Here is a 15,483-nt window from a genome sequence, read left to right on the forward strand (position 1 = left end):
GTATTGCGATCTAGGCTCTGCTGTGATGTTTGGTGTAGCCCGTGTCACAGGGTGCTTGGTGTTGGGCACGGATTGGGTGTCTAAACTTCGCCCTTTTTGGTGATTTACCTTTACATACAGGTAACAGGTGGTGGGTGTTTGAATGAGTTGGCGGGTGTGGAAGGACACAGTTTTTTGACCGTGGTCGTGGTCGTGAACGTAAACGTGGTTGTTGTATAAACCCTACGTTGTTAATAAAATAAAATCTGAAACTCTGACTTCACGCGTTCTGAACATCTATCTACCCTGCCAAAGTGGATCCGAGCGAAATCGCGTCGGATGCCGCAATAGGACCAAAGTAAAGAGCTGGTAATTTATCTATAAGCTGCATCACCTCCTCTTCTCGACCCTTAGCCTCCAGCTGATGATTAAAGAGGACCATGGGATAGAAGAGGACCATGGGATTAAAGAAGACCATGGGATAGAAGAGGACCATGGGATGAACCCAGAGGACCATGGGATGGACCCAGAGGCTAATATACCTCATCCACATCACATGGTCAAAAAGTGACAAATACTCTGACCAGGGTGGAACCAGACACCAGGAAGTGCAGTCATAGTGATAGGCACATGGTATTAACAGCAGAATAACTGTCTCACTGCAACACACTGAAATGAACAATTCTTAAATTGGCAGATATTGTGTACCAGTACACCAGAATTGACCCTTATATTGTCTACTATAACTTGCATTCCATATGTCCTGGGAACTCGATGGGAACTAGGTTTCCCTGCCCCAGGCAGTAGGAGTCTTAAGTTTGGATTGTTCTATGTATTTGTCTGTGTATAACCCTCATGTTGTGTTCACAACATAGTTTTAGAATGGAATAGAATTGACTGGCCTGACATAAATATTAATAATGCTTTTTGTAAAAATGCTTTTTATGATTCATGATGAAAATGCACACCTATTCATATCAGCACCCAACTGGCTGCATTGAAATGTGACATCCAAAAACGTTTTTTTTTTCACTCATAAAACTCTAATCATTACAGTCTTAGACATTCATTTTGAAGGCTCAGTCATTTTTGACCGGAAACACACCAAATGTAACAAAGTCAAATTATTTGTAAAAAAAGAATTCATACATTTTACTATAATTTTTTGTATGCATTCATATAGGCTGATGAAGGATGTCATGGATCCTCGTGAGTTTGAGATCAAAGAAAATATTTTTGATTAAAGACCGTTATAAAAAAGAAACTAAAGAAGTTTCAAAACGGTCCCTTTTGACCGAACACAGCATGAGGGCTGATCTCCTATTACAGAAGGATGTACATAAATGTAATTTTATTTATAGGCTCTAATGGGTAATGTGACCCTTCCAGATGGGATGATGGATGTTGGCTTAGCCCAGTTCACGTCAATGCTAATTAGGCTTCTACATAATGAAGTAGCTGGTTAGAGCACAGTATAGAGCACATATTCTTTTGTCCACATGCCAAGTTTATGACTTTGGAAGAATTGTTCAGTAGTCTGAAGCAGACTCCCTCGCCAGTCTAGCTACTCCCGAGAGCGCTGCACCTGTTTAGCCGGGCACGCTAAGCGCGATCCCGCGAACTATGTGTGGGCGCGCTCTTTATGGCAGGTCTCAAAAGGGGGGGTAGCAGCGCATGAGTGCGTCGTCGTTACCAGGGACGGGGTGTAGCTGTGGGTAGAAAAACATCCACAGAAAAAAAAAAAAAAAAACAGCTTGAGTAGCCCACGCAGTTGTTGTCTGTATGACAGCAGCCACCGCGCTCATGTTAACCACAAGGATGAGAGAGCAATCGGGACAGGGCAGAGCTTTGATTGTTTCCTAGGAACCGAACAGCATCGGGAAATAAAAATGGAGTGGTAGGCGATCCGCGGCGCGAGAGGCGCGTCCACCTGCTGCTACAGAAGAGTCCTGGCTCGTGGGTTAAAAACAAGGTGAGCTTGCGGCAAAATACAGCGTGGGAATCACACACGGTGTAATCTTTTTCCTTAATCGCATGAAACGCGGGTAATGTTGACGGTGATACGACGGGTGTCTAGGGTGGTAAGACTGATACGGTGCGGATCAGCCCAAGATGCTTGATGTGAGCATGCAACAGCGAGGGAAAGACGAATACACTACTCCCGGGAGACTAATAGAGTTATACGCGTAACCTTGTAAGCTGTATATATGTCAATTGTTTGTCATAACACTAGCCCTTAGAAAGACTGAACACCCTGCTGAATGAATGCTAATACGAAAGGCTGGCCATCGATTTGGCTGGTTGTGCTCTATGCAGGCAATAATAATGCCCTGCCCCCCAGTACCCGTCCTCTCTCACACACACCATTCCCTTCCCGTGAAAATAAAACGTCAGAACATGCTTCTCTGTGCACACTAGGCCTACAGTGTGCGATGCTGCGTCTCATGCTGCAGTAATCTGTATACACTCTTTTTCTGGTTTATTGGCAGTTTGAAGAAGTGATATAGCCTACATGCAGGTTATGTTAACATGCGGCACTTGGGTTGGTTTGAGCACGCCTGTTATAGCCTACTGACTGAACTGAAACAGATTTCCTAATACAAATGTTTAAAATTGTATTTCCATATATTATTATTGTTGTTGTTCGGTATTTGCCAGAGGTAGCCTACCTTTTAATGGTGTAAAACTAGCCGATGTTGTGCCGGGACTCTGGTTCCTGGTCCCGTTATTTCCCATGCTTGTAAAACACAGATGCATGAAAAATAGGGCTACTGCACTGTTAGTTTTGTGTTTGTTTGACTTCAAGATGACCTTCACGTTAATACTGAAGGATCATTTACATGACCAGCATGTCTTCGTGATAAAGCTCAGCTGTTTTTATTCAGTAGGCCTAATAACATTGATATATCCAAATGAAGTTTAAAACAGAGCTGCCAAATGGCATCCTTTTAGAGCTAGAACATCAAATATTGGCATGTCCTGTGGTATGTCTGCACTCTTCATGCCTATCTATTTGAGAATGTCACAGAATCAAAATGTTGTCTGTTGGTATGTGGTTGATGTAAGCATTCACACATCTATTGTGTTCATCCCTGCACGGTACAGGTGTGTTTGTCTGTGTGTGGAGGACCAACAAGTTGGTGGCCACATCACAGAATGCAATAGCAAATGGTGCCTCCAGTTGCTGCAGTAGTGTGCAATGTGTAGATTTTTGTTTTCATAAAATAATGCAGGACTTAAAAAAATGTTTTATCTGAAAGGTTGATTATTGAGTATTTCTCAATATTCATATGCACTATATGGACATTATTAGTCTGTTGTCATGATCTGGCCCTTTATTGCAGTTGTTTACATTTTCCTGCCCTGACAATGCATGCATAAAACGAATCTGGAGCAAAGCATCAAGATACACTGAATGTTCAGGGCCTCTGTAATTTTTTTTATCTTGTCACTCTTTTGTTTGAATTACATTATGATTTGTCTAGAAGCATCTTTATCTTTGACAACAAAACTGTGTATGGCACCTTTAAGGTTAGTAAGGTGCAGGCTCCTACTCAATGCTTCCTTTACCAGTATGCTTACAGATCTGCTCTTGTCCCAGGTGTGCACTCATGAAGGAGCATCTGCCTGGAGGAGATGTGATGCTATATGCTCCCCTTCCTTGCCCTCGTGCAGTTCACCCCTGTCAGTTCTAGTTTCATCGTGTAACTCTTCTGAGAAACAGAAACAGTTTCAGGCTTACCTTTTTACCTTTGAAATTACTATGTACCATGGTCACAGAAATGACTAATTTCTCATTGGCTGGCTGATTTCCTGATATGTTGTATCACTGGATATCCTTCTGTCAGTTCTAGTTTCAATTTCAGATATTCTGTTGCTTTGCTGTCGTCTTACAGCTGTAATAGAGGGAAGCTGCTCACACTAAAAGGCACAATACAGTTAAAGCTGGGGTCCCTGGCTGTTATAGTGTTATAAACACTCTTCTCAGAACTGAAGATATGCAGTTGATTGAAATCTGTAAAAGTTTGAGCTTTTGTTTTGATTATTTGGATTATGTCAGGGGATGGGCGAGAGATTGTGTCGAGGTCAAACAACTGGTGGTCAGGGTCAGATCACCCTGCGAAAATGTAAGAAAAGATTTTGCAGCACGACATCGCCAACTATATTGCAAAAAGACACACGCTAGCAATAGTTTTATCAGTACCAACTGTGTTGTTGGGGTTTGTTTGGTAGTTAGATCACTACTTTTGGACCAGAACTCCATACTGCTGCTTTCAATCAGGATATGCGCGATTCCACTGCAGTTCTGACAATTTTCTTGCTTTACTGCATTCCTTTAAGAATCCGTCTAGGTTCAAGACTCCTTCTATAATTTTCCACATATATGGCTTAATAGAACTACTAGTTTTCTAAACTGGACTATAAATTGACCTTTATCAGTTAGTCAATAAATGCAAAGGCAGCTGTGTCCAAGCTCTGAATAATCTCATACAATTATTTAACTGCAGAAAATGCTTGAATACCTTCTGAACAAATACCCTCTAAATATCACAGCTCCCAAATATCACAGCTGTTGCTGTAACATTAAACAGGAGAGAAACTCTTAATGTCCTCTTCTCATAGTGAATGTATACACCAGGGGAAGAACAGGAGAGAAACTCTTAATGTCCTTTTCTCATAGTGAATGTATACACCAGGGGAAGAACAGGAGAGAAACTCTTAATGTCCTGTTGTCATAGTGAATGTGTACACCAGGGAAAGAGTGCAACTCCCAGACATCTGCATGGTGGCACAACCTCTGATGCACATGACTAGTCCTTCCACTCCCATCCAATCAGCAGCCAGGAGAAATGTTATTTACCCTGACTTATCATAATCACACACTGATATATGAACAAAAGCCTGTGAGCAAATAAATGATTAAGCTTACTGGGGCATATTATTTTTGAATGTGTCTGATCCAATCAATATGCTAGCTCTTGATAGCTTTTGAGGAGAGTGAGCATGTTTGTACTTACTGTGTGTGCATTAAAGCCTTAACTCTTTTCCTCACTAAGGAGGAGATAGGATGCAGGAGCAGGCAGCACAGTAGACAATGAAGAGACTGATAATCAGGACCTGTTTTCAGTATGAAATGTGATTATGGACAACTGTAGCGTGGAGTTGAGTGTAGACAGCACACTGCATGCTGTAGATAACAGATTGCAAATACCGTAGCAGATGAGTCTAGGATCTAGTCCAGGATTTCCAAGATCACTCGCTTCTTGATGACTTATGGTGTTTGTCTGAAACACCCCACGTTGTAGGCTACTGGTTCTGTTTTTGTAAACAGTTGCCGAGTTACATGGAAGACAACCCAGGTTGGGAAGCTGCAATCATGGATGTTTGATTTACATAAACATTTGACAAGCATTTACAAGGCAGGTAGCTGGCTACATTTTCTACAGCCAGTCCCTATAGATTATGTTCTACAAGCACTGTGTTAAAACTGGAAGGCCTGTTTAGAAATGTAAGTGTTATGCCTGGAAACCTTGCAAAAGGAAAGGTGGAGTCAGTTAATTGATTTAGCATGAACCGGTAATGTTAATTAAGTGATAATATAATTTCATATTATTGAAGTTATTGACAGTGCTATTGTTGCAGTTATGCATGAGAAAAAAATATAGAAAAATGTCAGACACAAAATATACAATTTATTCAAGTACATCCCATTATTGCTTTTCTGAACATTTACACGAAAAAACTGTTACTGTTTACCTTTAAATAGCAATGAGAAGTTAATCTATTTGTGTACTGCTGATTGTTTACCGGGAGGGTTGTCATTAAAAGAAATACTAGCGCACTCACTGGCTCATCACAGTTTTACACCTACACTCTGAAACTAAGGAGCCAGCATGACTCAATACTCAAGGTTTACTTTTTAAAATCTAATTAATATCAAATAGACATGTTGCCTCTTCACAGGGAACTGATAAACTGATCTGGCAGTCTTCTCTTTCGCAAGCAGCCCCTCGCCTAACACCCTAATATGCCTAATTCGCATTTACCGTGCACTTCCTTACCTGATCTCCGTGCATTTTGTCTTATTGAATAGATTTAGTACTTAGTGCTTACTCCAAGGTGTCCTGGAGTGAATGTAAATGTAAACATAACAGGGCCAGATTTGGTCTAGAGAAGCTGCTGTTTGGGACCTCATAAAGAGGAGAGCGTGAAGAGAAGAGGAGAGTATGACGTAATAAAGAGTTCATATCTGTAAGACTGGATGAATGGGGCAAAAGGATCAAAATGTTACAGAATATGGGCTATTAGAAATCTGAGCATAGGTTTACTGCAGTGGAGAATGCTCTAATGTTCCAAAATGTTATAATGTTATGTTAACAATGTGTATATAGTGGATTGCAGATAATGGGTGTATGTTTGTGTGTGTGTGTGTGTGTGCGGGGGGGTGGGGGTGGGGGTGGGGGGGTTAAGGAAAACTAAGTGTAGAACACACTGCGTCACATTTTATGAGTTGTCTGCCTGCATCACGGTGATGTGAAATTACACTCTTAGGCAAGTCATAATTGCTAGTGCACAAATACTACAAAGCACTGGGTAAAACCAAACAAGGACAACATGGGTTGTTGAAGGCAGAGACAGTAATATTGAGGTTTAATCTGGACCGGAGCTGAACCCTCAGAAAGCCAACAAATGTGCTTGACACCTCTGATATGAAGGGGTCCTCCAAGAAATAAAACGACAGAAAATATAATACAATAAATAATCCTAATCCATGTTTTATTTAAGCCTATGCATTATTGACTGAAGTGGTCACATCCCATGTGGCCTCTCATTAGTAATCTGCTCTGATTTCCACTCCTGTTTTGTGTTTTGTGCAGCACGGCATGAGATGAATTCGGCCTTCATTTTATTGTGTTTTTCTGAGACTTTCATATTTTGACCTAGAGGCTACTGGGTCTTAGATTGGCATTTTCTAAAAGCAAGTATGTGCATGAGAGACAAATACTTTAATGCCGTCATTAGTCATCAAGACAGTTGGTTCATTTCTTAAAGCATGTATTTTCTATGACGGACTGGGTGAGGTTCACCAGTTTGGGAACATACCATTAAACAGATTGGCAAGACAGTTTCTTACAGTTCAATGACATGGTCAACTTGTATTGCACATAATTGTATATTTATGTTGTACTTTATGTTTATTTAATACAAATTCCCAATGTTTAAAACAATGTGGTTAACTAGTATTTCACTTGTACGTTGTATTGTAATGTATATGTACATTTACATTATACATTTTGTATTTGTTTTTGTAGGTTGGACACGGGGCAGAGATGCACCGAAAGAATTATAACTATTGATGATTGATGGATGTCCTCCAGAACCCCAAGTGCTGCCTTCAACAAAGAAGTAAGTGGCTGAAGGTAGATGCTCATACACAGGATCCATTGTTCACCAAGTAGGCTGCATCGCAGTGAAATTTTTTTTATTGTGGGTAGGAATTGAACTCAAAGCTCATTTTCTGATGTTGCCTGTAACTTTATGTGCTGATTAAGGGAAACCTCACCTATGATGCCTTTATCTAAACATTTAGGTGTTGCACACACTTGATGTCTCTGCTGAAAAACACCTAAAAAAAACCGCTCTGCTTGTGAAATGAGGCCGGCAGCCATCTGCACACGTACAGTATTAGGTGTGGCACATACTAATTTCAGCCTTCTTGTGGTTACACGTACAGAGAGAAAATAAGGGTAATTGGTGGTTGGGAACCGGGCGAAAAGGAGAAAGAATACAATTGGAGACAGATATGGAAGCAAACTGAGAAGTGAGAGTGCTGCAATCATGATGAGACTCCGAGAGCCACAATGAGAAAATTATTGCAGACATGAAAACTCAGCTAGGACCGTTATCATTGTTGGTGTGCATTTAAATCCCCAAATTACTGTCAATATGAAATGCAGTAATGGGTGTGTTACTGTTCTGTCAACAACCATTTTTCAGTCACCAGCTAAAATGAGTTCTCTCTGTCTCACACAAAATTCGAGTTTTACCTTCGAACATAATTTCTTCTCTTACATATAATGTCATATGTTTAATGTTTTGCTCTCTCTATCTCTCTCCCTCCATCCTTCCTCCTCTCTCTGTCTCTCTCTCACTCTCTTTCTTTCTTTTACCTCAACCTCTTTCAGCTCCAGAGTCAACAATAGAACAGCTCCACAATCTTTATCCGACTTTGACGCCTCACACAGTCAGTGTCCCAGCTCACGGCCCAGCGGTGTTGTCTCCCTCATCCTCCCCAGGCCTCGTGGATATCCCTGATGAGGCCGCAGCCCCGCCAGCTTCTCTCTCCTCCCTCTCCTCATTTTCTTTACTCTCTCCACTCTCCTCCTCCTCTTCTTCCTCCTTATCTTCCCTCTCCTCCATCTCCTGTGCCACGTCAGTAAAACCTTGGCCTCAGAGCTGTGCAGATAGGGCTCCTCTCTCTACAATGGAGTTGGGTTGCAGTGATAGCAGTGGAGGTGGCGGTGGCAGTGGCAGTTGTATTGGCTGCATTGAGGGGAGAGGTGACTGTCTGAGTTCTCACACCGAAGGTTCTGCAGAGCCTGAATCTTGTGAGTCTGTCCTAGGCCTCACTCAGGACTTCCAACCTTGCCCAGCCTCAACCATTCAGTGCCTCAGCTCATCCTCCAGCCAATCCGGGGAGCCGGTCCTGTCTGATCAGCTCCTCAGTGGCTCGGCCCACGTGGTGGCGGGAGCTGCGTCGGCATCATCCGTGGAGGAGGAAGCGGCCGAGCGGGCGATGCGAGAGGGGAGTGAGTCGGATGGGGACCCGGCGGCGCAGAGCATCTACGAGGGCCTGGGGGAGGAGGAGACGCAGGACTGGAGCTGCCTGGAGTCTCTCATCAGCGAGAGCCGCATGGAGCTGCTGGACCTCTGCTCCCGCAGCGAGCTGGCTGTCAACCTCTTCTGCGAGGAGGATGTGGAGAACTACATGTTCCAGGAGGAGGACACCACCCTGGCTGGGGATGTCTGCTCGCTCAAGATCCGATACGAGTCCTTCCCAGACGGGGTTGATGAGAGCGGCAGCGACGCCGACGCCTTGGTTCAGCAGGAGGCACAACACCTCGGCTTCTTCCCAGCATGCACCAGGCGAGAGACGTTGAGTGAGAAGCCGGAATCGTGGGATATGGACAAAGGTGACACCCTCTCGACGACCCCCATCATCAGCCCTGCCAGCCAGTCGCTGTTTGACTTCAGCAGCTCGCCCGGGGAGTCTGCTGAGTTTAGTGACGACGACAGCTCCTGCACAGGGTCATCCCCTGACACTTGGCTCGCACGGCGGGAGCACGGCAATCTGTCACGGGAGAACTCCAGCTCCTCCAGCCAGCTGAGTTACCGGCTCCGTGCGAAGAGGAAGGTGGCCTTCCGCGAGGACTACCTCTACGACGTGGACTCCATTGAGAGCGAGAGGAATGGTGAGAACCACGCAGAGAAGAAGCCGAAGCCGAAAATCGGGCCAAAGGGGGAAAAAGATGATGACTGGTGCCCTAAAAAGAGACGAAAGTCCCACCGGAAGGACCCACCGGTCATCATTAAGTACATAATCATCAACCGTTTCAAAGGAGTCAAACATATGACAGTGAAACTTGGAAGAGTGGATGCATCGACCACCCCTGTTAGTTTAAGTGAGGACTCCCTGACCCAGTATGAGAAACTGGCCCCTCTGAAGGCCTTTTGGCAGAGCCAAAAGGAGGAGCAGCTGGCACTAGGCGACAACGTGAAACATCTCAATGGCTGCAGATTGTCACCCAGCTCTGGTCTGAAAAAACGTAGACACAGGATTGCCAACCGGCTGAGGATCCAACGGATTCATGCAGTGGAAAAAATGCCCACTGCAGGCAACAGACAGGAAGTGACATCATTCCAGATGAACACAGCTGAACCAGAGAAATTGGGAGACAGAATGCCTGTGAGTGATGATTTGGTATTAGGAAATGTCACGTTGGATTGCCCAAGGGGTCCGGGACCAAGGAGAAGGGCAGCAAGACAAGAGAGTGAAGAGAGGTGCAAGGACAACAAACCTGTACGGGTGAGGAAATTCAAAAGTGAGGCTCGACTAAGGGCTAAGAAGCTGGCGGACGCACAGGCCCAGGCCCAGGCCCAGGCCCAGGCCCAGGCTAACCCGTCAGCCAAGGTAGTCAGTGTCTATGGTACCCCATGTGAGTCACGCACAAGAAACCCCCAAGACTCAAAAGTGAGCACCAGCAGCAATGCACCAGACAAATGCACTTTGACCTTGAACTCCCAGGGGGGCACCGCTTCTGCCAACGTGCCCCCTCTCCTAGGAGGCTATCTTCAGACCTTGCTGGAGGCGTCTGATTCATCAAACAATGCTTGCACGTCCTATTTTCCGTTGCCACAGCAGCAACAGTCCCAGCCGTTCCTTCTTGAGGTACCTTTTCAACCCCCCCAAAGTTGCGTTCTCTCACCCCCTTCTGAGTCGGAGCTTCCGCAGTCCCCCCATGCCCATGGCAGCTACCCTGCAGAGAATCAGCAAGCCCAAGGTTACGCCAGCGACACCGCACATCACGCAGACACTAACTACCCCGCGACGTGGCCGTCTCAGCCTGGGGAGACAGACCAACTTCCTTTCCCGCCTGCCATCCCCTCTCAATCTCCCATGCTGCACTCTGGCTTTCCCAAGCAGACCCTCCTGACTGACCATCCTTTGTCATCAGTCGGAGACAACAGAGCTGTATCCAGCGAGGAGTCACTGGAACCTGAGCAGCAGCAGCGTCTGGACCTGGAGTATAGCAGAACTCAAGGTGACGGTGGTGTCGGGCGGCTTGTCAGTTTCGACTCCCTTGGCTCGCTCTCTGTTGCCTCCAGCAACTACAGCTCCCTGAGCCTGCATGAGGGAGAAGGCGAGGGGGAAGAGGGTGAGATGAATGACAACTTCCTGTCCCACTGCAGCCCGCAGCTGGTGCTGCAGCAGAGCCTGGAGGAAGTGACCCCGCTGCGCGAGTCAACAGACCTTCTTGACATCTCCAACTTTACACCGGACAAGTTTCGTCATGCCTCTCTGTCCGAGATGTCTCCTCCTGAGACTCCCAACCCTTCCCCTCATCTGATTCGGCAAGGCGCAGGTTTCACCTCTGAGCCTGGAGCCTCTGAGCTGCAGTGGGACTGTGGAGTGGTGAGCTCTGAGCTTGAGGACGTGAACGGATCGAGACACACTCACCTGCTTCAGATACATTCCTTTGGTCCAGACGAGGAAAATGAGGATGAGAGCAACAATCACGGCAAGGATGAGGAGGGTTTAAAAGGTCAGAAAGGGCCGAAACGGAAAGGTGCCAAGTGGGGACCCAAAAAGACTAAAAACTCCAAAGCTGCCAAAGGCGAGCAGAGTAAGTCCCCCAGGCAGGAGTCGAAATCTGCCCGAAAGATCAAAGCCATACTGGAGGGGAAGGCAGACAAAGAAATGGTGGGTTCCCAGTGCGGCACCGACTCTCCTTCAGTCGCCATGTTAGGCCTCACAGGGGAGTGGCCTGGTGTCGGAGGCTTGTCTGACGACGACCAACAGGAGTTCAAGGAGCCGTCCAACATCCTGTCCAACATTGTGTCCGGCATGGCAGAAGTTCAGCGCTTCATGCGGGCGTCGGTTGAGCCACTGTGGGGACCGTGCCCACCCCCAGGGGAACAGTCACTCCAGAGCCAGACGCTGAAGATTCTGGGAGGGCCAATCGAATCCGGGAAGAAGCGGGGTAGCGCCAGTGCAGTGGGGAGAGGGAAGAAAGGGGTGGGACGCGGGGCAAAAAACCCGCCCAAACTTATCCCGGCAGACTTCTTCCCGGCGCTCAGTTTGGACTGCTTCCCTGTCCCGCACCGTCCCGCCCACAAAAAGATGTACCGTCACAAGAGCAGTGCCAAATTTGCCCGTGAGGAGCTGGCTCTCAGCAAAGGGAACACAAAAGATTCAGCACTGACCGCAACACTTGAGAAACAGAGGTAACACTCAGTCCCCGGCCTCAGTTGATTGGTTGATTGCCCCTGTTCTTTTACCCCCCTCTAATGTACACACTACCCTTCTGAACCTTTTTTTGAGCACTCCAGCATCCCAGAGGAAACTGCATGATGTAAACCTTACCCCACCAACCCAACCCTGCCACAACCTAGCATACAGACGAGCTAGGCTAACCTGCATGACACAAACACGTTTGTCACAAAGACTACAGACTCCTGTTCACCTTTCCTGGATCTGAACCACATGGCTGCATTTTGTTATGACATTGCTGCTTCTGTATTTTTATGATATGGTTTCAAGGTACATTATGAGTTTCTTTTGTTTCTTTTTATATGTTTGTATGAACGGAAAATGCCTTGGTAAACAGTGCATTTGTGTGATGGTTAATGTTTTTGTTGTTTTGTTTTCTGTTACAGCTCTCAGTCTTTGTCTGTTCAGTGGATCTTCATCAATGCTTTAAAAAAAAAAAAAAAAAAAAAAAAAAAAACATTCCATCTGTTTGCCAAATCAGCAAGTGGTTGCCTTCAGTTGCTCAAAAGTCAGGGACTCTGAGAGGTTTCCTGTGCTACGAGATATTTCCCAAGATTCCCTCTTTATCGTGCCAACAGTGAACCTGTTTGGGTTTCTGCAGGGAGTAAGATGTCTCTTCAGGAGATTTGCCGGCCTGTTGACTAAAATCAGTCTGTTAATGCTGGTATTTGTACAGTTTTTAATGTGGCATTATTTATCTTTTTTCCCAGTCCAGTTAACAGGGTCCACTGGTGATGTTTGATGATCAGATCTGGCAAGTTCTAGCATAGAGAATGTGTCCTGTGTTTGTGGGTGTGTGTGTGTGTGTGTGTGTGTGTGTGTATGGATGGATGGATGGTTGTGTGCACGTGTGTGTGAATTTGTTGATTTGTTTATTATTTATTTCTATCTTTAAAGAATGATTTATTGCTGTTGTATAGAAACGTATGCACTATTTACTAATTACTGACTATGAAAATTCTGTTTCAAATATTGTGCCAAACAGTGAACAACTCACTTTAGACATTTTTATCTACATACATTTGCTGCAGTCTTTAACTTTGTTTTTTGTTTGTTTGTTGATTAGATCGTTTGTTTTGAAGGGCAGAGGAATTTCAAGGGTGCATGTTTTGGTACACAGTCTGTCTCTATGGCACCAGCAGTCTACAACAGTCAACCAATGAGGAGAGCCAAATAGATTGAGCACATGATACTAATTACTGGCTTATACGAAGACAGGACCCAGACACTGGTGTCACACATATAGTACTGTGATGTTTTGATATGGAGGAGGGGTCGAGCGCTGGGTGGGAAAGCTAACTGCTGTTGACATAATTCCAAGTCTTTCAAGTGGTGAAAAAAACCTCTAAACCATACATTGCCGATTCCTCCCAGTTTTTTATGACAAAGGTTTTTTTTTTTTCTTCTTTTTTTTGAGGAGCAAGTATACATATCAGGGTTTGTTGCAAGAGAATCTGTTTGTTGTTGCGAAAAGAGCCTTTGTTCGGTGATGCATTAATGTTAATGTAGGGTGAATTACGTGCCGATTTTGAGGCATAACTTGCATACTTACATATGTTTTCTCTTTTATATGCTTTGTTTACTGTGGTCTCTGATGCATGTTTCAGCTTATATCAGACAATGTCTGCTATCCTGGGGGTCCAAGTGGGGCCCAGTTCTCAGCAGCTCTCAAGAAGTCCACCTGATGATTTTCTAACTGTAACTGCATTTTTGAATGTACGTTTTTTTCTTTCTCCCATGAGTCAAAGTATGAATTCAGTTTTTCATCTGGACTTTCGCCTTTGAATGGTGCTGGTAGAATAGACACAAACTGGAACATTTAAAAAAAATGATATATGATTAGAAAAAAAATCTGTGGAAAAAACTGAATTCTTATTGTGCCCATAATTATGAATGTATGATATACTGTTATGTTTGATGTACTGCCATGATTTTAAACATTGATTAGAAAATACTCCTTGCCTTTTGTTTCAAGTAAAAGAATATGGAGCTTTATTAACATAGTCTTGAGTTGTTGCCACAATGATTCTCAATGAACTCTTGACATTAAAAGACTTGTATATTTTTCCGTGTGCCAATTTGTAACATATTTTCTAAGTGTATATTTTTCTTAGAAAGTGCTGTGAAGTCTCTTGCTGTGGCTAAGCGTCCTGCCTTTTCATGCTGTGAAAAGGATATCAAATGCCAAGATTATGGTTTCAAAAACCAAAACAATTACAAAAAGACAGAATCGTGGAAGAGTGGAATTATGACCCATGAGATGAAGCTGTGAAACTTTGTTGAGAATTTTGTAACTGGACCAATTTTGTCGTTAGAGTGTTGTGCTATAGTGTAAAATATTGTTGGAAACAGTCAGAAAAAAATATTGACAATTTGTGATTGTCATTGCTGTTTTATAGATTTTCATGTAAATTATTCTAGTATTACTTTTTTGTTGTAACTGGTACAAAAGTTTCCATATTTGTGATCAAGCCTGTATGGTGAAAACTGTAATATTGGTAACTTGATAAGTTTTGTAATCATGTTTATGGGATAAATATACAATAAAAAGAGCTTTTGATCACTGTTTACAGCGATATCCTGTCTTTCACCAGACTTACTACACACATAAATGCATTTTGATATGTTCTTCATTTGGGAGTGAGGGTGGTGACTGCACTCATTTGGCATTTAATTTAGGCTTTTATGGTTTAAATAAATGAATATTGTATATGTGATATGAACGAATAATAGTATATGTATGTATGGACATTTCATAGAAGTGAACCGTGCTACCAAAAGAATGTCAGTGCTTATTGTGATGATATTAGCCTACAGTAAACGGTGTAGCTGAGAATAGGATGGGAAGCAAGATCTTGGCTTGTGTCTGCACCAGTGACCCCTGGTGTTTGGGTAAGGGACCAAACCATGTGGTGGAGAAATACTGTGTGGCATAGCGGTCCACTGCCCGCTTCATGGTTCACTGTGGAAGTTTGTGTCTGTCTGGTAAAAACCTCCATTTGTATCACAGATGTGGCTCTTACTTACAGACTAAAATCCGCAAAAACGTATGGTAAGTAAAAGTTGGTAAACAGCTAAATTGTAAGGAAAGGGGGTTCCATTAATTATCTTGTTAAATGAAAGCTAATGTGAGATGAAAATATGACATATGCCACCGGCAAAATGTTGACATTATTTTATATAAGAGTAGTTTATAATCGGTTATTTTTTCCAGTTGGCCTACTAAGCAGCATCTGAAACTATTTAGCACGTGCATATTATTGACAGTCAATGTCTTGACGTACTACAGTTTGGTGTATTGTAGGCTATATGGTCTTCGGGGAAAGCAAAATGTCACAATCATAATAAGAAACAAAAACTAAATGTCTTACTTGACATAACAAAAACATATTTTGTAAAAAGAGACATTTGTACGGTGCATTCCAAAGTCGCTTTCATGCCACAAAAAGTAG

At 43.8% G+C, this 15,483-nt stretch overlaps 1 protein-coding gene across 1 annotated transcript; it reads left to right on the plus strand.

Annotated features, from left to right (window-relative positions):
* The first annotated feature begins 1,364 nt into the window (after positions 1–1,364).
* nexmifa (neurite extension and migration factor a) lies at positions 1,365–14,599 on the plus strand. Its single transcript, XM_042704058.1, has 4 exons — positions 1,365–1,951; positions 7,293–7,386; positions 8,166–12,301; positions 12,418–14,599. The coding sequence occupies exons 2-3, from the start codon at positions 7,344–7,346 to the stop codon at positions 11,987–11,989; spliced, it is 3,867 nt and encodes a 1,288-aa protein (XP_042559992.1). The 5' UTR covers positions 1,365–1,951; positions 7,293–7,343; the 3' UTR covers positions 11,990–12,301; positions 12,418–14,599.
* Positions 14,600–15,483: the final 884 nt, after the last annotated feature.

The sequence above is a fragment of the Clupea harengus genome, unplaced genomic scaffold (genome assembly GCF_900700415.2).
Source record: "Clupea harengus unplaced genomic scaffold, Ch_v2.0.2, whole genome shotgun sequence".
Taxonomy (NCBI): Eukaryota; Metazoa; Chordata; class Actinopteri; order Clupeiformes; family Clupeidae; genus Clupea; species Clupea harengus.